The sequence below is a fragment of the Bos indicus genome, chromosome 5, assembly GCF_029378745.1.
Source record: "Bos indicus isolate NIAB-ARS_2022 breed Sahiwal x Tharparkar chromosome 5, NIAB-ARS_B.indTharparkar_mat_pri_1.0, whole genome shotgun sequence".
Taxonomy (NCBI): domain Eukaryota; kingdom Metazoa; phylum Chordata; class Mammalia; order Artiodactyla; family Bovidae; genus Bos; species Bos indicus.
This window is the reverse complement of record NC_091764.1, coordinates 115,030,496-115,052,000: the sequence shown is the minus strand read 5'-3', so window position 1 is coordinate 115,052,000 and position 21,505 is coordinate 115,030,496. Positions and strand designations below refer to the sequence as shown.

General features: G+C 56.9%; 1 protein-coding gene across 2 annotated transcripts in view; it reads left to right on the top strand.

Moving 5' to 3' along the window:
- Positions 1-16,100, top strand: part of SULT4A1 (sulfotransferase family 4A member 1) — a 33,792-nt gene extending 17,692 nt beyond the window's left edge. Inside the window, exons 3-8 of one of the 2 annotated variants that reach the window (XR_011566890.1) lie at positions 510-590; positions 2,233-2,359; positions 6,043-6,137; positions 11,710-11,848; positions 13,230-13,363; positions 14,617-16,100. Coding sequence is in view for 1 of the 2 variants with exons in the window: in XM_070790546.1 (XP_070646647.1) it covers positions 510-590; positions 2,233-2,359; positions 6,043-6,137; positions 11,710-11,848; positions 14,617-14,729 (555 nt within the window). In the remaining variant the exon portion in view is untranslated. The remainder of the gene's footprint in view (positions 1-509; positions 591-2,232; positions 2,360-6,042; positions 6,138-11,709; positions 11,849-13,229; positions 13,364-14,616) is intronic. The other variant, XM_070790546.1, reaches the window with a different exon arrangement.
- Positions 16,101-21,505: the final 5,405 nt, after the last annotated feature.

Sequence of the window (21,505 nt, the reverse complement as noted above, 5' to 3'; positions counted from 1 at the left end):
GAAAACCGAGGGTCCTAGTGGTCGAATGGTGGCCCCTCCGGACAGGAGCAATGTGGACAGGCTAGGGCCTGTCGGCGGGGACCCCTGAGTCAGGGCCTGGGGGCGGAGCGCTGGCCGATGGAGGGGCCAGGGGTGGCCAGGAACAGCGGGGAGCCCCGCGCTGAGACCACTGCAGAGCCCAGCGGCCCCCCTCCCTGTGCTTTTGTTTCCTCCGTGGCCCTTCATGGCCCGTCCTGCGGCCGCTCTTGGCCGCTCCAGTCTGCAGCCTGCCCTCATGTCCTCTGAGCAGACCCCTGCTGGTACACTTAGACTCAGGCTGTTGGTACTTGTGTCTGGCTCATGTCTGCCCGCCAGGGTCCAGCCTGGGCAGGGCTGGGGGTCGTATCTCAGGGAGACGTTTCTGGGGCAGGGGTGCTGGTCCTGACTCGTCCGAGGCCCCATTGGGCCCCGGGCTGGTCAGAAAGTCTGCGTGTCATCCTCTGACCGCCTCCCCTCTCTGCCTGCCACAGGAGCTGACATCTCCCCGCCTCATCAAAAGCCACCTCCCCTACCGCTTCCTGCCCTCCGACCTCCACAACGGCGATTCCAAGGTAACCCTGGCTCCCCGCTGCTCCCATCCGCTCCCCACTCCTGGAACCGGGGACACCTGTGCCAGGCCAAACTGGGGCCTGTCACAGGCACGGGCTCCCAGAGAGCCTCGGTGGGGTGGGGTCCCCGGAGCGATGTCCTGGAGCCTTGTCGCTAGTGTTTTATATCCATGTTGCTTATCCTGGTTCTTCCTCACAGTTGAACTTGACCAGCCAGGGCTCAGCCTCTGCCTGTTTAAGACCTAAGGACTCACGGCTGCTTTCATTGTCTCTGCTTTTTTCTGTGTTCTCAACTGCATGAGATGTTTGAGGTCTATAGTTCTCATCACCAGGAGGGTCAGGACCATAATTCTTCTGTCTTCTGCTGATTTTAAAGTAGCGCTAGCGACACCGCAGCATTCATAGCAGCCCAGTGTCCAGTCGCCAGGCTGCGGAAGCACCCTCGGTGCCTGTCACCAGATGAATGGGTATGAGAGGTCTCGTAGATGTGTACAGTGGAAGACCATTCAGCCATAGAAAGAGAAGGGCATTCTGCCACTTGAAGGACAAATACTGTTTGGTATCACGTTATATGGCTTTTTCAGTGGAATGTGAAAAACTGCAACAATCTAGTGAATGTAATAAAAGCAACCAGACTCAAAGATACAAAGAAAACCAGTGGTTACCAGTGGGGAGAGGGAAGCCGGCAGGGCAAGATAGGAATGGGGACTAAGGGATACAAACTGTTATATAAAATGGACATGAACTTGGGCAAACTCGGGGAGATGGTGAGGGACAGGGAGGCCTGGCGTGCTGCAGTCCATGGGGTCGCAAAGAGTCGGACACGACTGAGCGAGTGAACAGCAGCAACAACATGTATAAAATGAGCTACAGGGTATATTGTACATCATGAGGAATATAGCAGATATCTTATATAAAAGGAGTATACTCTTTACAAATTTTGAATCACTGTTTTATACATGTGACATATAATACTGTATATCAGCTATCAGTTCAGTCACTCAGTTGTGTCCGACTCTTTATGACCCCATAGACTGCAGCATACCAGGCCTCCCTGTCCATCACAAATTCCTGGAGCTTGCTCAAACTCATGTCCATTGAGTCAGTGATGCCATCCAACCATCTCAGCCTCTGTCGGCCCCTTCTCCTCCCGCCTTCAATCTTTCCCAGCATCAGGGTCTTTTCCAAGGAGTCAGCTCTTCGCATCAGGTGGCCAGAGTATTGGAGCTTCAGCTTCAGCGTCAGTCCTTCCAGTGAATATTCAGGACTGATTTCCGTAATGATTGACTGGTTTGATCTCCTTGCAGTTCAAGGGACTCTCAAGAGTCTTCTCTAAAGGATCAACTATAGTTTAAAAAAACAAGTAGTGCTGGAGGACAGAAGTGTGATCAAACACGCAAGTGACTGTCCTAGCTGACACTGTCGTGTGGACAGGAGTGCAGCTCTGAGACAGAGCAACGGTGAGAAGGCGCTTGGTCGTGGCGTGTGAAGGGCTGACCTCACCACGGGTAATGGGCTAGGAGAGTAGCTTGTAGGCCAGTGGAGCCTGCTCGGGGCGGCCTTCCTGGGCCGGAGGATTGCAGACTAACCTCCCCCGTCTGCCCGCCTGTGCCTCCTCCTCCCCCTGCCCACCCCTCCACCGCAGGTCATCTACATGGCCCGGAACCCCAAGGACCTGGTGGTGTCCTATTACCAGTTCCACCGCTCGCTGCGGACCATGAGCTACCGAGGCACGTTCCAGGAGTTCTGCCGGAGGTTCATGAACGACAAGTGTGAGTGTCTGTGTGTGATGTTCCCACAGGGGTGCTTCCCATCACCCCAGGACTCTGATAACCGTGGGGCTGGCCTGCTTCCCTGCTGGTGGGCAGCGGAGCTCAGGCTGAGGGGGGTCAGGAAGCTTGTGCCAGGCCGAGCGGGCATTCGATGCCGAAGCCCATCTCTCTCCCCACACCCTTGGGGTTCTGAGAAGTCTCCCGGTTAAAAGCATCCGTATCCCTGCCTGGATTCCAAGCTGTGGGAACAGTGGCCTAGATCCCCGTTATTGGTGCCCAAGGCCAGCGTGGAGGCTTCGGCTTCGTGTGAGGGCCCCAGGCCTTCAGCTGGACTTGAGGGTCAGATGTGGCCGCCAGCCCCAGGCCAGTGTGGCAGGTGGGGTTCACTCCAAGGGAGGGGCGGGACGGTGCTCTGGGCAGGAAGCATGTTCCCAGGGGAGAGGCTTCGGCAGGGGCCGAGCCTGCCAGGGCCCCTCCATCCATGTCTGCCCTCCCTGGGGAGGAGTGGACCACGGAGGGAGCTGTCCCCTTGGCCATGGTGTTGATTCTGTTCCCCTACCCGTCAACCCTGGCTTCTCTGCACACCCTGCTGCTTAAGACTTTGCGCTCAGGAGAGTTTTGAAATGAATTAAGTCTGTCCGGAGACTCTCCTGCAAATACACTTCCTGTTTTATTTCCCAGCTTGGGGAACCCTCAGCCTGGTTGTCCATTCGTTGTCCAGCCCAGGCAGGGCAGGGTTTCTGCGATGAGATTACGTGGCAGGAGCATGATAAAGCGCATAGAGGCAGTACAGGAGCACAGCACCCCAAGTTTACACGGGACCTGGGACGGCTGAATCGGAGCCTGGCTGAAGACCAGACCTCCTGAGTGAGCTCCCCACAGTGCCTGAGGCCCTCTCTTTCTTGCCCTTGCGTCTCTGCTTCAGCCCAGCCTGGCGGGGAGGGACCCCGGATGGGAAGGGACAAGTGTAGGTGGCCTCAGCAGTTGTGCCTTAAGGCCCTGGGAACCTGCTGAAGGCCTCTGTTCAGCCTCCCTTCCGCCCAGCCCATCAACTGGCTCGGGCCCCTCCTGGTCTGTCAGGTATTTGGTTCCCAGAGCCGTGTTTTAAGTCCTGGTTTGTGCTCCTGCCTTTAAAGCAGCCGCTGGCACGGGAACACCGCCATTGCAAACAGTGGGTGGCCACTGCGTTCACACTGCCCCACGGTACAGACCTTAAAAGCCCCCTGCTCAGGCTGGAGGAGTTATAAGTTATCTAGTACAGGCCCGTCCACCTCGTGAAGGTCACGGCACTGCCCAGCACTGACGTTCAAGGCTGCACACGCTTGCTGTGGTCCCCCACAGCCCCTGCACCCGAGCACCTGGTCCTGTTTATTCCCTGCTCTGAGGAGGCTTGCCTTCTCTGTCCAAGGTGCTGAAGAGCTTGAGTGCCGTGCAGAAGAGGCAGTGAAACTCGCTGTCCGTCCACTGACAGTCTGGGCGCACTGCCCCGAGGCCTGTGTCAGGGGTTGTGACGCACACACTGCAGGGCAGGGTGGGTGGGGGGTGCCTGGGCCCGAGTGCCAGGGGACAGGAGCAGGGTGGAGGAGTGCCTGCGTCCCCTGTCTTCTCGGCCTCCCTGTCCCCAAGTCCCCCCTCCCCCCGCCACCGCCCCATCCTCAGGCCCTGGTTGTCTTGTCTGCGAGTGTTCTCTGGGAGCCGGGGGGGGGGGGGGTGTTCTGGTCTCCATGTCCATGCCCAGTGGACCGCTCAGTCCCAGGACGCCAATCTGCGTGCCAGCTGTGGGCCCAGACTTGGGAGCGTCTGCTTGGGGACCCCAGGGTTACCAGCCTGCCAGCGAGTTGGTCAGGTCCCTTCCTTCTCTGGACTCGCCCCCATGCTGAAGATCGGGAAGGCTGGCCTGGCCCTCATGTCCTGCCCTGTGCGTGGGTCTCCTCCTGGTGTGGGAGGAGCAGGGATGTGCCAGGCCGACGGGAGGGTGCAAGACCTGGAGTCTGAAAACTTGGCCGTGGGGGGACCAGGCCAGGAGGGCCAGGGCTCACCCAGCAGCGGGCCTAGTGAGGCCTTTGGCTGTAGCCTGCACTGCTGATTCATTTCTGCCCACTCACCCCCATCCCCTTCCAGAGCGCCCCCTTCCTTCTCCATAAATGGCCTGAAGAGGGCCTTCTGCTCTGCTCCATCCCCACCACCAGTGCCCCTTGACCCATACCTCCACTCCCAGGACCCACGTCGGACTGTGGGACCCACGTTGGACTGTGGGCCTAGGCTGCCGCTGCGCTGCACCCTGCTGGCGGGATGGCCGACTGCTGATGGATTGGGCTGGCGGGGTCGGGGTCCCCATTTCCCAGCCTTGGTCACGTGTGTACGCATGGCTCTGCCACTCGGTGGACTTCAATAGTACACATGGGACCCCCAGTGCCTCCCGCCAGAGAGGACACACAGCGACGCCCCCACTGGTCCCCAGGGGCCGAGACCTGTACCTGCTTTTCTTGGGGCGGCAACCCAGCGGTAGGGGGGTGGGGGGGCACAGATTCTGTTGTCATGCCATTCACGGAGGAGGAGGCGCAGACAGGTTCAGGGCCTGCTCCGTCTCGTGGCCAGTGAGGGTGTGAGAGGCTGGCTGCCTCTGATCCAAGTCCTTGTCCTCTGCCCCCCTGCCTGGCCACCGTCTGATGGTGCCGTCTGCCTCTGACCCCCTCCGCCCATGCCCCCCCGCTTCTCTGAGGCCCCTTTGCAGCTCCCTGCCCTGCTTCCCGCCCAGCCCTCGTGGATCGCTTCAAGCTTGCCTGGTGTGGGAGGTGCCTGCCCCAGGCCTTGGGGCTCCCTCCCAGTGCTGGTCACTCCCATGTGGCCGTCACCAGTGTCCTTGGGCTTTGCCGTCAGGGCGGGCGCTCCTCTGGCCTTGGGCCATGCGTCATGTCCTAGGGTTCGGGAGATGGATGGGCACTCAACTAAGTGAGGGCCCTGGCAGTGTGGCCACTCCTCTTGACTGGCCTCTGTTGTCCAGCTGGACCTGCTTCTCAAGGCTCCACCGGCCCAGGGGCCCCCACGTTCTCTGGCTGAGACTTCCCTCTAGTCCACATGGAAGCCCCCTTGGAAGCTGCCCTCACAGTGGGGGGCATCAGTGTGACCCTGTGGACACGAGAACCCATAGTTTTTATGAAGAATGCTGTGAAGAGGCCTGGCCACACTGACTGGTACATGGGTCCCCCTGTGGCCGTGGGACCCCAGCCCTAGGCCACAGCCCGGAGGGTCGTGGGACACGCCGGCTGTGGTGTAGGTATGAGCTCGTGTGTCGGGACAGCCTGTTGCGCCTCTTCACACTGTGCCTCCTGGTCCTGCCTGTGTCTGGCCCCATGTCAGCTCCACCCTCCTCGACTGCAGACCGACTGGCCCTGGGCCCAGCTCCTCTAGGTGGCCCTCTCTTGCATTCACCACGTGTTTGAGAAGCTCCTGGAGCCGGCACCTGCGCACCAGGGGGACAGAGGCCTCCCTGCTCAGGGTCGGGCCTTGGGCATCTGGGAGGTGGGGCAGAGGCTGGCAGGTGGGAGCGGTGGGGCAGGCGGCCAGGGGACATGCGGCTGCCTGAGGAGCTGGAGCTGCGTCACAACTGCTGGGCAGAGGAGCGAGCCGCCATCCACTCGCCCATCCCTCCTGTGACCTCTCCTGTCCCCTTGTGTCCACAGTGGGCTATGGCTCCTGGTTTGAGCACGTGCAGGAGTTCTGGGAGCACCACATGGACTCGAACGTGCTATTCCTCAAGTACGAAGACATGCACCGGGTGAGTGCCTGGGGGTGGGCGCCTCAGGGTGAGAGCCTCGGGGGTGTGTCCTGAGGGGTGGGTGCCTCGGGGGTGTGTCCTGAGGGGTGAGTGCCTCGGGGGTGTGTCCTGAGGGGTGGGTGCCTCGGGGTGTGTCCTGAGGGGTGGGGGCCTCGGGGGTGTGTCCTGAGGGGCGTGTCCTGAGGGGTGGGTGCCTCGGGGGTGTGTCCTGAGGGGCGTGTCGTGAGGGGGTGGGTGCCTCAGGGGTGTGTCCTGAGGGGTGGGTGCCTCGGGGGTGTGTTCTGAGGGGGCATGTCCTGAGGGGTGGGTGCCTCGGAGGTGTGTCTTGAGGGGGTGGGTGCCTATGGGGTGTGTCCTGAGGGGCATGTCCTGAGGGGGTGAGTGCCTCAGGGGTGTGTCCTGAGGGGTGTGTCCTGAGGGGTGGGTGCCTCGGGGGTGTGTCCTGAGGGGGCGTGTCCTGAGGGGTGGGTGCCTCGGGGGTGTGTCCTGAGGGGTGTGTCATGAAGGGGTGAGTGCCTCAGGGGTGTGTCCTGAGGGGTGGGTGCCTCGGGGGTGTGTTCTGAGGGGTGGGTGCCTCGGGGGTGTGTTCTGAGGGGGTGGGTGCCTCGGGGGTGTGTCCTGAGGGGGCATGTCCTGAGGGGGTGGGTGCCTAGGGGGTGTGTCCTGATGGGCGTGTCCTGAGTGGTGTGTGCCCTGGTGGTTAGGTGCCAAGGGGCAGGGGTGATGCTCCAGGCTCCACGCCGTCTGTCCCACAGTGGAGCCCTCAGGGAGGGTGGGGCCTGCAGTGCCTGGTCATCAGGGGTGCATCTTGGACCTCAGGGTTCCAGGTGGGCCCAGAGCCCCTGACAGGGCTTTGCCTCCAGCCCATGCAGGCCCCCAGGCCCTTGCTCTGGCCTGGGCCGTGCGCAGCTCCCGAGTTAGGGGTGGCCTGCAGTGCTTCTGAAAGGCCTGTTTATTTTTCTGCTTCGACGGTGGTGGAACACTGCCGGGGTCCAGCCCCGGTGGATCCAGGGAATTCAAAGCAGGGACGGCGTTGGCAAACTGGATACAATCAGTTCAGTTCAGTCTCTCAGTCGTGTCTGACTCTTTGCAACCCCATGAATCACAGCACGCCAGGCCTCCCTGTCCGTCACCAACTCCCGGAGTTCACCCAGACTCGCGTCCATCAAGTCAGTGATGCCATCCAGCCATCTCATCCTCTGTCGTCCCCTTCTCCTTCTGCCCCCAATCCCTCCCAGCATCAGAGTCTTTTCCAATGAGTCAACTCTTCACATGAGGTGGCCAAAGTACTGGAGTTTCAGCTTTAGCATCATTCCTTCCAAAGAAATCCCAGGGCTGATCTCCTTCAGAATGGACTGGTTGGATCTCCTTGCAGTCCAACGAACTCTCAAGAGTCTTCTCTAACACCACAGTTCAAAAGCATCCATTCTTCGGCGCTCAGCCTTCTTCACAGTCCAACTCTCACATCCATACATGACCACAGGAAAAACCATAGCCTTGACTAGACGGACCTTTGTTGGCAAAGTAATGTCTCTGCTTTTGAATATGCTCTCTAGGTTGGTCATAACTTTCCTTCCAAGGAGTAAGCGTCTTTTAATTTCATGGCTGCAGTCACCATCTGCAGTGATTGTGGAGCCCCAAAAAAGAAAGTCTGACACTGTTTCCACTGTTTCTCCATTTATTTCCCATGAAGCGATGGGACCAGATGCCATGATCTTTTTCTGAATGTTGAGCTTTAAGCCAACGTTTTCACTCTCCACTTTCACTTTCATCAAGAGGCTTTTTAGTTCCTCTTCACTTTCTGCCATAAGGGTGGTGTCATCTGCATATCTGAGGTTATTGATATTTCTCCCGGCAATCTTGATTCCAGCTTGTGTTTCTTCCAGCCCAGCGTTTCTCATGATGTACTCTGCATATAAGTTAAGTAAGCAGGGTGACAATATATAGCCTTGACGGACTCCTTTTCCTATTTGGAACCAGTCTGTTGTTCCATGTCCAGTTCTAACTGTTGTTTCCTGACCTGCATACAAATTTCTCAAGAGGCAGATCAGGTGGTCTGGTATTCCCATCTCTTTCAGAATTTTCCACAGTTTATTGTGATCCACACAGTCAAAGGCTTTGGCGTAGTCAATAAAGCAGAAATAGATGTTTTTCTGGAACTCTCTTGCTTTTTCCATGATCCAGTGGATATTGGCAATTTGATCTCTGGTTCCTCTGCCTTTTCTAAAACCAGCTTGAACATCAGGAAGTTCACGGTTCACATAGAACCGTTCAACTTCAGCTTCTTCAGCATTACTGGTTGGGGCATAGACTTGGATTACTGTGATATTGAATGGTTTGCCTTGGAAACGAACAGAGATCATTCTGTCGTTCTTGAGATTGCATCCAAGTACTGCATTTCAGACTCTTTCGTTGACCACGATGGCCACTCCATTTCTTCTGAGGGATTTCTGCCCGCAGTAGTAGATATAATGGTCATCTGAGTTAAATTCACCCATTCCAGTCCATTTTAGTTTGCTGATTCCTAGAATGTTGACATTCACTCTTGCCGTCTCCTATTTGACCACTTCCAATTTGCCTTGATTCATGGACCTGACATTCCAGGTTCCTATGCAATATTGCTCTTTCCAGCATCGGACCTTGCTTCTGTCACCAGTCACATCCACATCTGGGTATTGTTTTTGCTTTGGCTCCATCCCTTCATTCTTTCTGGAGTTATTTCTCCACTGATCCCCAGTAGCATATTGGGCACCTACTGACCTGGGGAGTTCCTCTTTCAGTATCCTATCATTTTGCCTTTTCGTACCGTTCATGGGGTTCTGAAGGCAAGAATACTGAAGAGGTTTGCCATTCCCTTCTCCAGTGGACCAGATTCTGTCAGACTCTCCACCATGACCCGCCCGTCTTGGGTTGCCCCATGGGTATGGCTTAATTTCATTGAGTTAGACAAGGCTGTGGTCCTAGTGTGATTAGATTGACTAGTTTTCTGTGAGTATGGTTTCAGTGTGTCTGCCCTCTGATGCCCTCTTGCAACACCTACCGTCTTACTTGGGTTTCTCTTACCTTGGGCGTGGGGTATCTCTTCACGGCTACTCCAGCAAAGCGCAGCCGCTGCTCCTTACCTTGGACGAGGGGTATCTCCTCACTGCCTCCGTTCCTGACCTTCAACGTGGGATAGCTCCTCTAGGCCCTCCTGCTACTGCATACAGTAGCTTTAATTAAATATTAATTAGAGACATAAAGAGTAATAGAATAAGGATAGCTCAGTGAGAAAATTCAGTGGAGAAAAGAGGCTGAATAATTCAGCCAGAAGGCGAGAGAAAGAATGACATGGGGAGACCAAGCTTTGGTGAACAAGGCCTGCACTTTATTTTCCAAAGTAGTTTTTATACCTTAAGTTATGCATAGAGGATAATGGGGGAAGGGGTAGAGTCATGCAGTAAGCCAGGCTTTCTTCCTGCAAACTTATCATATGCAAAAGTTTAGGTGATTTGCATCATCTTCTGGCCCGGAGGCCTGTTAACATTTTAAGACCCTTTCTTCAGAAAACTTATTTTTCTCTAAAGGTGATTAGTCAGGCGCCACCCTCCAAAAGCATTAGATAAAGTTGCATTCCTATAGGGCAAAGGTGTGGTGGGCTATAACAAGAAAAAGAATTAACTCAAATGTCCAAGGTTACAAACATTAAAGCTACTACTTACATCAATTATATTAATCAATACACTGCCAGGGACACAGCAGGTAAGGGATATGGAAACTTAGCAGCAAACATTGGCCCAACAAGTGAAAAACCCTTCACCAATACAATTTCTAATCAATCTTTTAACCGCTCAAAGGAATCTGTATTTAGACAGTTTAGAACATCTCATGCCTCTCACGGTTGGGAAGCTGTGAACAATCACATGTGGCTGGAAGAACTTATTCAGGCAGGCTAGAGGACTTCCAAAGGAGTTTGTAGGTTAAAACACTCTTATCACGCCCAGGAACTTTATTAACTGGAGCTGTAAGTTAACTTTTTTTCAGAGAGAGGTGGTGGGGGACAGCCCCCTGTAAAGTCAGAGGTGTAGGTGAGAGCACAAAGCAGTAAAGTAGGCAGACTCTGGTTTTGGGGGTAGATGCTCGAGAATCTCCAGGGGGCTTCTGAGGCTCCATCCCGCCTTTGCATATGCTGAGCCTCCTTCCTCATGACCTTTGCCACGGGTGGAGTTCCTCAAGGCTGGCTTCTGGCAGAGCACCACCCAGCATCCTGTCCGAGGTGAGGGGACCAGCTCGGGGCAAAGGCCGAGGTGGCTGAGTCTGCATCTCTCGTCCGGGCTGTCTGTCTGTCTGTCTGTCTGTGGAGGGGCGGGGGGCTGGTTTGCAGGCTGCTGACCACCCGGCGGGTGTGTGCTGGTGTCTGGCCTCTGCTCCCCTTGGTGAGCTCCCCTGCTCCCTGGGGCATGTTCTTGGCAGCGTGTCCACCGTCGCATGTTTGTCCATCCACTCAGGGCTTCGGGCATTTGGGCTGTTCCCATTCTGGGTAACTATGAGCAGAGTGCTGTGGGCGTTCCCATGTCTGGGTGGACACGAGTTGTCTTTTCATCTTTTTTCCCCTCCACCCCTGTTCTGGGATGGGGGGGCACGGGGCTCCATGGCAGGGCGGGATGAGGAGGAGCCCGCCCGTCCAGCTGCAGACTCACCTGCAGGGCGCGGTGCCAGCTGGCAGGTTGCTCCCAGCGCCTCGCTTTTATGAATCACTTAGTATTTCATCCTGAGGGAGCAGGGCGTGCAGTTTACAGAAAACGTCAGAGCTGAAACACAGCCCTGTGCCCCGCTTCTCCAGACTCGCCGGGAGGCTGTGTCTGCCTTGCAGGCCTGTGGGAGAGGAGACAGCCTCTAGCGTTCTCCTCACGTGACCCAGCCACCGCCGGCCGGCATTTGGTCTGCTGACAGACAGCCCAGGCTATGGGCAGGACACTGGGGACGGTGACGCTGGGGCGGAGACCGCGGCGGGCTTCAGTGTTTCCTGGGGCAGGGCATGGCTGCGGAGGGGCGGGGCTGTGTGGCGAGCAGGTGGGTAGGGCCCCTTGGAGACGGTGAGGCAGCGGCAGCTGTGCCGTCAGCAGTGCCAGGACGCCGGGGCCCAGAGACGGCTTCACGTCACCGAATCTTCGCAGCGAGCCAGGTTCCCTGCCCTGCGAGGTGGGCTGGCCCTGGGGCCCCCGGGTCCCCCCCTCCTCAGGGCTCTCCTGAGCGCCGTCTGGGTTCCAGCTGATGGCGGGGAAGGAAGGGGAGAGTGAGCTGGTCCTGCCCCTGGCACAGTGCCCAAGTGCCTTCCTTTACTGCTTGCTGCTGCTGGACATGGCCACCGCTACGTCAAGGCCTCACATCTGCTTCCAGATTCCCAGAGGGCCGGGGCGGGAGCTGAGCGCCCTCGGGCAGTCTCTTAACCCGGATCCTTATTTCTTGAAGATGATGGCGTCCAATTTGTCTCGAGGACTTGAGTCAGGCTGTGGATAAAAGGTCCCCAGAGTGGTGTTCCACAAAGGTGCCGCCTCTGATGGGCTCCCGCGTCTCTGCTCTTGTCTTCCAGGACCTGGTGACCATGGTGGAGCAGCTGGCCAGGTTCCTGGGGGTGTCCTGCGACAAGGCACAGCTGGAGTCACTGACCGAGCACTGCCACCAGCTGGTGGACCAGTGCTGTAACGCCGAGGCCCTGCCCGTGGGCCGGGGTACGTGCCGCCCGCCCCCCGCCCCGCCCCCCCGCGCCGGCGTCCCGAGGCCCTGCCCGTGGGCCGGGGTACGTGCCGCCCGGCCCCTGGGGCGCTCCCCCCTTCCCTGCCGGCGTCCTCATGCTTTCTGGACCCCTATTCTCCCCCCGGCCCCGAGTCATGGTTCAGCCTCATATCTCCAGAGCTTTCTGCTCCCCAGGGTGGGGGGCAAGAAGGTAACCCAAAATGGGCCACTGAGGATCCTGGAAGCCCCTGCTGGAGTCAGCCTGTGGCCCTGCACAGGGTGTGGAGTTCACAGCGGGGCGGCTGCTGGCGGGGGGATGTCTCAGGTTCTTTGGGGAAGAGGTTTTCAGGCAGACACCTCCTCAGATGGCCCCCACCCTGGCGATGGGTTTGGGGCTGTGGAGTTGAGGAGCACAGAGCGTGCACACGTGAGCAAGGGCCGTCTCCCTCTGTTCCCCAGGGGAGGCAGCCACACAGGTGAGGTGCAGCGCATCCCAGGGAAGGGGTGTGTGTGTCTGTGGTGTATGTGCTGTGTGTATATGTGAGGGGTATGTGTGCACAGTGTGTGTGTGTGTGTGTGTGTGTGTACACGCATGTGAGAGAGTGACAGCAAGCAGGAAGTGCAGGCCTCTCCAGGGCTGGCCGGGCAGCTGTCACAGAGGCCAGGGGGCTCTCCCAGCCTAAGAGCGGGGTGCTGGGGGTGGAGCCTTCTGAGGTGTGGGCAGGTGTTCCCGCAGGAGTCCTCCCCAGATCCATGGGGGCCGCTCTCTGTGCCCCGAGGGCTTGTGCTGTTTGCAGCTGCTTCACGGCAGAGGGCTCAGGCATTCACATCCGTGGCACCTCAAATCCATGGCCGAGGCTGGTTCCCAGCTCCTGGGTTGGAGGGGAGGGCTCGGAATGACACCGGACTCCATGAGCAGCCACCCAGAGGGGAGAGAGGAGCTCCTCCGCGGCCTGGCCGGGCTGCTCTGGCCCTTCGTCCTCCCTGTACGGAGGGCCAGTCGGGTTGCCGACCCGTGTGGCTCCCAGGCTGTCCTGAAGGTCAGGCAGTTGGGTGCCTTCCTGTCAAGGCAGGCGGGCCACTCTCCGGGAAGACGTTAGTTAACGAGCCACGTCACCCTGCCGTTTATTTCCTGGCTGCATCTTCACGAACGTTTATAATTTAAAATTTATTTGCTCTTTTTTAGTTTTGCTTTCTCTGTGTTCTGTTACCCCTGGGTGTGACCTTCTCCAGAAGCCCCCCTTTCGGTTCACTTGTGTGGTTAAGAAGTGTCAAGAACACGCTGCGTGCACATATGCTCCTTCCGCTGTGTTTGCATTTATCATCGTTTACCTTGGTTTTGCTTTATTTCAGTTCTTTGGTTTTGTTTTCTTTTAGCACATTGCCTCTTTGCTCGGAAGACCTCCTTGCGTTGGTGAGAATGCAGGGGCTTGAGTAGCCAGCTGCATTGCTTAGATTTGATTCATGTCACAGCATAAATTGCACTGTCTTGAGTCCAAATCCTAAACCAGGTGGGTGACTCCTCTGATGAGCTCTTGGCTGCCTCAGCTGAGAAAAATAATCGTGGAAAAAAATATACGGTGTGGTGGGTCCAGAGCTTGTAATTCTGACCCTGAGGTGTCCTTAGAGGGTTCCTCTCCATCACCAACATATAATTTTTCATCACCGAAGAGAAAATCCATGTCACTTTGGATCTGTTAGCTCAGCGTTTGCAGGGTTGCAGTTTCATACATTAGGTCCTGCCAGGACAGGGGTGACTTAATAGCACAGCTTAACGAGAGATGCTTGCTGGGACGGTCAGAGCTCTGCCGTCAGAGATGCTGATGGTGAACAGAATTCTAGGCGAGCACTCAGTGCCCTGAGGCCGGTGTGTAAAAAGCTCGGCCGCGGTGCTCTGGGTGACGCACTTACTGCAGACGGAGGGCAGGGACCCACTCCTGACTTCTTCACAGTCACCATTCATAGTGCCCAGAACCGAAGATCTCGTAGTTAAGGAAAGCGGGTTCAGCAGTTTTCATCATTTTGATCTCTCTCCCTTCACGAAGAAGGGGAAGGCCCATGCCGGCCCATCAGTCTGTCGGCTCCAGGCCCCTCATGTCCTGCAAGGGGTGGGCAAAGGGGGTCTGACCAAGCCTCATTGGGATGTCGCTGTGATAGAGCAGCCACGAGGGCCTGGGTGGGCCTGGTCTTGGTGTCGAGTTGGGAGCTCTGATGGTTTTATTCCCTGTCAGTTCTCCGCTGACGTCACATGGGCAGGCTTCTCAAAATCTCCGCCCTTGACCTGGCCCCGGCAGCGGCCTGCCCACCATGAAACATTCTGCCTTTTAAAATTCTCCAGAAGCAACAGCTGCCTTGGTGGAGCTGTTGAGCTGCATGAGTGGTGGTGTCACGGGGCACACAGATCCCACGTGGCCTCTGAACTGCAGACCCGGGCCACGGACACTGCCCGTCCTCGGGGGTGTTGGCACGTGCGCCCCCGCTCTGCCTGGTGCTGGGGCCCAGCGGTGGACAGGCAGGCCCTCCCCAGGGCCTCAGCTCTGCACGTTTCTGGTCCTGGGTGAAAGCATGCCAGGATGGCCAGACTCAGGGAAGTGGGCTCAGCTAGCCTGAGGTTCACATGGCCATGGTGATCCCCGCGGGACAGGTTCAGAGGGGTCCGGGGATTCATGTGGAGCCTTCCAGGTCGTTCTCCCCAGCTCCCTGTGGTTTGGTAGCTGGCCTGACCGCCAGTGAACTCAGCTCGCCCGCCCCATGTGTGTTGCAGGAAGGGTCGGGCTCTGGAAGGACATCTTCACCGTCTCCATGAACGAGAAGTTTGACCTGGTGTACAAGCAGAAGATGGGGAAGTGCGACCTCACGTTCGACTTTTATTTATAATATCAGCAACCGCACACTTGCATGCTCACAGTACCCAGACACTATAGCTCAGAGTCCCATTTGCACTCATTTGTTCCTTGCTGGACAGACTCTGGAAGTGAGACCCCGGGGGAGGGAGGGGACATGGCCGGAGAAGCTGGAGAAAGCGGGTTTGAGTTCTGATCCAGAGCAGCTGTCTCGCCTTTGAGTCTAAACGTCTGCCCACAAAGATGGCGATTCTGGTGGACCACATGTGTCACGTCTGTTAACATATGCAGCTAGAGTGTCTACCTTTATTACAACCCACACTACGTATTGTATTTTATAGAGCTTTTCACTGGAAACCTAAATAAATCTCAGTAAACCAAATAAAAGTTCATTTCTGAGGGGCTCAGGAGAGCCACACCCAGGTGGTAGGAAGCGCTCAGGGTTGACTTTATTTTTTTTTTTTTTGTCGTTCACACGGCACAGCCATTTGTCCTCCCCTGGTGAGGACCGGAGTGAGGCTGGGGTGGGGGGCCCATTTCCCCGGCGGCGCTCAGTTCTCAGCAGTCGCCCTGAGTTGCAGCAGAAGCTGTTCGCAGGGCGGGGGGCGTTTTCAAAGGCTGCCCTCCGGCCAGCGTCCCTGAGGCCAACGCAGAGGACCTGGAGGGATGGGCATGTGACGCGGTGACCCAAGAACCGCCCCCCACCCCTACCCCCCACCCCAGCAGAGACAGACCTGCTCAGAACCTGACTTTTCATTCTACGGTCTTTGATTCCCCGAAGCAGAAACCTGCTTATGTTGGCAAACAGATGGCTTGACAGTACTTTCTGGAACTCCTGGGTCTATACCTACCGTTCATTGTTGTGTCTGGGCCTGCGGCTCTCAGCCCCACAGACCCACCCAGTGCGTGTGGTGCCCCGTCTTGGCCGGGATGGGCCGGTGGGGTCCCCTCGGTGCTGCTCCAGGGCCCGGAGGCGGGGGTCCACGCCAGGCCAGAGGAGTGATGAGGCGGCGGGCGAGCTGTGGGGCCGGCCGCCGACACACCTGTCGCCGACACACCTGTCGCCGCCCCTGTGCACTGGGCTGTCCCGGCTGCGCGGGGCTGGGAAGTGCCTGGGGTGGTGGGGCCAGAGGAGTCACCGCCTCCGAGGGAGGGTCTGTGCCGAGGGCGGATGCGAGCGCTTCCCGTTGTTTTGTCCAGGAGAGCAGCTTGGATGGGGCAGGTGGTCCACGGCATCGCACAGTGGGCTTGGCAGCACCTTTTTTCTGTGTATCTGCGAGGGCGGCTGCTTTCTGTGAAATTTGTTTTCTATTTTTCTATTTTTAGTACTGTATGGATGTTACTGAGCACCACGCGTGAGACTTCTCTGTGCTTGCTTGCATCTTTAATAAAGACATATCCCATGCCTCGTGTCCAGCCTGTGCTGACGGGGGTGGGGACAGTTGGGGGGCCCCTCCACCCCGCAGTGGTCCCCTCTGGGTTTCAGGGCGGTAAGAGCGAGCCCACTGACAGCCTGGGTTGGGTGGGCTGGGTCTCCCTTGCTGTGGGTCCCGCCACCTTTTGGTATCTCTTTGAAGCTGAAGTGAGAGGGAGGGTGGGGGAGGAGAGAAGTGGGAAGAGGTTTTGCCGCATGTGGAGTCCAGGCCTTTTGGGCTCAGTCTGGGAAGGCCCCCTTCAACAAGGCAGATGGTGGTGTAGATTCTGACCTGCTGACTTTCCTTTGCCTCCGTGACTTCCAGAGCCCATCTAACTGATGCCTTGTGGGAGGGAAGTCCAGGATGCTCTTTTATTGGATAAAAAGCCTGGACTCTTTGAAAAGTCATGCTGATTTTCAAATGAACTAGCTCCTTTGGGTCTCTGGTGAAGTCCCAGAATTTACTTTGGTGTCTGGGATGACCTAGACCCACCTTGGGCCCACATCCAGTCTGCTATGTTCCAGGGTGGGAGGGGTCTGCTCCTAAATCACCTCCAGATCACCTAAAAGCAGGCAGATTATAATAAAGGTGGAGCCACTGAATAGAGAGGCAGGGTGGGGCCGCGTGTTCACGGAGCTCAGTGAACGTCCCCTCCAGCCCTGCCCCGTGGATGTTTCACCGCAGTCCTGGATCCACTCAGGACACACCTCGGACGGCTGCAGGCACTGCTGGTGGCACTAGGGTCCCCAGCCTGTGTGGCGTGCCTGCTCTGGCGGGGAAGTGATGTCCTAAAACCCGGGGTGCGTTCAGGCCCAAATGCGCTGCTGGGGGCCCGTGCACTCCTGAAGGACCAGGGAGGCCAACAAGAAGAGGCCCCCTGAGTGGAGACCGGGGGCAAGTGAGGGACCCCGGGCTGGGGGCCGCCTGGGGGAGGGGGTGTGTGCTGGGCAGTGCTCAGAGGCTCGAAGCTGGCGCAGGCAGGAGCCCAGCTCCCAGAAGGCCTCAGGGGTCATGAGAGTTGGATTTTGTAAGAAGAAATGAAGGCCCAAGAAGGCTTAACTGAAGGAATGCTGCCTGGGGGTGCCCCCCCACCCTCAACCCTGCCGCAGGTAGAGAGCATGAGGGGCCGGTACCGGCCTCCTGGTTCACCGGATCCACAGAAGGAGGGGGTGGTCGGCCGTGTCAGAACCCTGAGGTACCGTCCGCCCCCTCCCCTGGCTCTGAATGCTCTAGGGCGTCGTGTGGTGGGAGCTGTTGCTGCCTCTTGCACTTGGGGCAAGGTAAAAGGCAAAGTGAGTTGAGGGCAAAGGTGCTGTGGATCCTCCGAGTGAAGCCAGGTTAGAGAGCAGAGTGGCCCGGGGGATAGTAGCCCCTGGGGGTGGGTGGGGTCTGAGGGACCAAGGCGAGGAACATCTGGACAGATGGACAGGACCAGAGAGGCCTGGGCGGTGGGCTGACCTTACGGATCCCACCATGGGGTTCTTGCACATCCCCGTCTCCAGGGAAGTCCCGGGCTGCCTGGCCTTTGGACTTCGCAGACTGAAAAGATTCCAAAAGGCACTTGGGGGACCTGCATAGGCTTTAACGCCCAAGTAGCTGGATTCAGCCACAGCCCCCCACCAACTGGACCTGTCCCCGTGGCCTCCAGGCTCTGACACAGCCATCCAGGACTCATCAACCACCTCCCCCCAACCCCCCACCACGCACCCAGTCCCTTCATGTGAAATACCCAAGAAGGCCCTCTCACCTGAGCAGGTTAGCCACTTAAATTCTCCAATCCACTGTGACAATTTATATACAATCTCCATCACGCTAACTTCATAGGATGGTCACAGGATTTAAAAGTGGCTTTGAAAACACGACGAATCACAGATCTGTGCCTGGCCTTGCTGGTGAGCGCCCCCTAGTGGCCAAGTCACAGGCGACGGCCGACGTCAGTCCACGGGGAGGCCCCCCAGGCCTGTGGATGCAGGGGGTGTGCAGCCCCTGTCCTAGGAGGCCCCACGTGTGACACAGCTTTGTCGCCTCTCTGAGCGGGGTGGCTGCTGTTTGCAATGGTGGAGGGGGTCCTTGGGTGTCCCGGAGGACTCCGCCCTGTGGATCCCGCCCTCCCGTAGAGCCTGGTCCCAGCCCTGCCCACAAGGCATCACCTTCCACCCCTCCCTGTTGAACAAGCACTTTCAGACTGGGGTGGCACGTCGGCCAGGCGGTCCAGGCTCCCCCAGTGAGGAATGCCCTCTGACATCCCTGGATGTCCCGTCCCCACAGGCTGACCACCTTCTGGGACGGTCATTTCATTGCTGGTGGTCCTCTCCGGCCACTTAAGCAGACCCCCACCTCTCAGCCTCCCCCTCTCTGGCCTCCCTGAGATGCCCAGCCCTGCCCGACCTGGTGAATGTCGCCCCTCCGCTCCCAGGTGTTCCCTGCCTTCCTCTCACCCTGCCCCGCCTACTGCTCTGCACTGGTCTCCCCGTGCGGACAGCGACACCCTGAAAGCAGAGCGGGGCTGTATATTCCTAGGTCAGAATATGGCATATAATTAGCACCTAATATTTGCTGAGAGGCATCTTGCACTGTTGGAGTGGGTTTCATTTTTTCTGAACACCGTCTGCCCTGCCCCTTCTAGGCACTGCTCCTGGTCCTGCCCTCGGGGGCCATAACTTCCCAAGATCTAGGCTGGTGCCCTGCCTCCTCCCCCGTCAGGAACAGGAGTGGTGCAGAGAGCCAGCCCTCTGAAGATGCCGAGCAAGGAGAGGCGACTTCAGTGACAGCAGGGAGACGGCTGAGTGGAAGAGACAGGGCGAGAGATGGTCTGTAAACAGGCAGGATGTGAGTAGGACAGGCGCCAGAGAGAGGCATGCCAGGTGGGAAGAAACAGGACGCACTGCAGTGAGTCGGGCATTAGGCTGTAACCCACTCTGCCACCGCTGGTGGTGGGACCGAGGGGACGGCCCCTTTTCATCTCATAACGAGGAGGTCTCATCTCAAGTGTTTTGAAATCCTACCCTGTCCAAGCATGCTGTGATTCTTAAGTGGTCAAACTGTCTATCCATCCAACCCCGGAGGAGCTGATCCATGGGGGAGAGCGTGACGTTTTTAGCCGGGGATGGACTTTGCCGGCGAGGGCAGAGAGGATTGGTTGTGGGAGCACCCGGCACATGGCTTGGGCCCACCAGCACCTTCTCCGAGGCGCGCTGAGCCTTTGCCAAGTCTACACATTAAATGACAGCCTGATTCTCACACTTGGATCCCTGTAAGCTAGTTGGCACTGGATGTCTGAGCTGCAGTCTTTAAATCTGTCCCCCTCACCATTGACGAAAGGAATCTGTGCTCTATTAAAAGCCTTCTTTAAAAACCAGAGAATGCTAAATGTGTTTAAAATATGAAAAAAAAAATCAACCAGAAAATGCATTTTCCCCTCTTGAGAGTTGTCATCTTTACATGTATCCGTGGTGTCGGGCACCAGCTGGGAACAGAAGTCTTAAAATATTGCGAGCAAGGCCATCTCTGCAGAAGGAAAAACTCCCAAAGCCAATAAGACTCTCTTCTCCAGTCTTTTGCATCCTCAGAAAAAACTTAAGTGATTTGGTTAAAAATCTCCCCCAACCCTATTTTTCTTGTCTCTTATTTCTCCCCTTTAGAGTTCACAGTACATGTGATTTCCAGAAAAAACTTTTTTACTCAAATGCAGCTGGTACCTTGGCTCCCATCTCAGTCTGCCCAAGAACCCCTGGCTGTTAGGTTCCCTGTGCCCAACTCAGCCTGTCCCCTCTGCCTGGACTCCTCCCAGATGACACTGACTTAAGCTTGAAGCTCAGCTCAGGTGCGGTCTACTCCGAGAAACCCCTGGCGTCGCCCGCTGCACCTCCTCCCAGGGGTGGGGATCACTGCCATGCCCCTCCTAACAGACCCCAAACCCAGCGACTATCTGTTTCTTAAGAATCAAACCATGTCTCATTCTCCTTGGTGCCGAGAAGTCAGCTCAGAAAAGACATGCTGATGTCCGCAGCATCCCGACTGGCCACTGAATTCAGCCTACCCTGGTCGTCTCAACAGCCTCAGACTTTGCAAGCACATCATCTGTGACTTGCTGCCTGCGCCCTCTCCGGTCTGGCCACACAGCTCACTCCTACGCCCCTTGCAAGCTCTTCCTCAACCCGGCTAGGCCGTTTCGCCCTCTTGAAAAGCCCCCTTTGCTATTTCTGCTGCTGCTGCTGAGTCGCTTCAGTCGTGTCTGACTCTGTGTGACCCCATAGACGGCAGCCCACCAGGCTCCCCCGTCCCTGGGATTCTCCAGGCAAGAACACTGGAGTGGGTTGCCATTTCCTTCTCCAATGCATGAAAGTGAAAAGTGAAAGTGAAGTCGCTCAGTCGTGTCCGACTCTTAGTGACCCCATGGACTGCAGCCCACCAGGCTCCTCCGTCCATGGGATTTTCCAGGCAAGAGTACTGGAGGTGGGGTGCCATTGCCTTCTCTGCTGCTATTTCTAAGTATTGCCAATTCATGTCCGCCACCTGCCTCAAGCTGGCCTCAAAAAACAGTCTCCAGGAGGCCATCATGAATTAACTTAGTTCTGACGCTGCCATCCTGTGGGTACCCAGGCTTCCATTTTTACCAAAGATGTCAGAGGGGTTGCAGATTGGGGCAGACAGATTGTCAGGGGCTGGTGGCTCTCTCCCTCCTGGGTCCCTACCACACTTGGGACTCTGCAGCAGAAAAGGCCAGAACCTTCCTTAGTCCAGAGAAGGAGTGACTCAGGTGTCCCCACTCTCTCCATGAGACAAGCCGTGGCAGCAAGTACTTTTCTCCTTAGAATGGAGTGTGCCAGGAGTGTGCCTTGAATTCTCAAAGAGTAATAACTCTCTATAATGGGATATTGGTTTACATTTGTTAAGAAAACATTTTGTTCCTGGTTCCAAGTTTCCTTTCCCGAGGATGTGTTTTCAGCTGCATGTAGACCGTAAGTAGAGCCTGCGCCTCATTCATCACTCTGTCCCCATCCTGTGTTTAGCACAGCGCTCCACTCCTATCAGGTAATCAATAAATGCTTGTTACCTAACTAAAGGCAAATTAAATGCTAAACAGCACTAATTACAAGCTGTCGCGAGATCCTGGCTCTCCGCAGAGAGAATTGCTTGTGATTGTCAGGGGTTTGCTAGTTGCCCAGGTGTAGGAAACAAGAAATTGTTATTTTCTAACTGCTGCTTTGTTCCGGAGGGTGGGCCGTTCCTCTCAGATTGCTGCAATAAGATGTTCGGAGGGCAGAATTCATTAAAATTCTAAACACTGGTATTCTTCACCGTGGAATCTTGTTCAGGGGTAAGATAAGTGGATTTTGATTCCTGTCTTCGCGAACAGAGACAGGCAGTAACTGTTCAGGGAAATGAAAGGCAT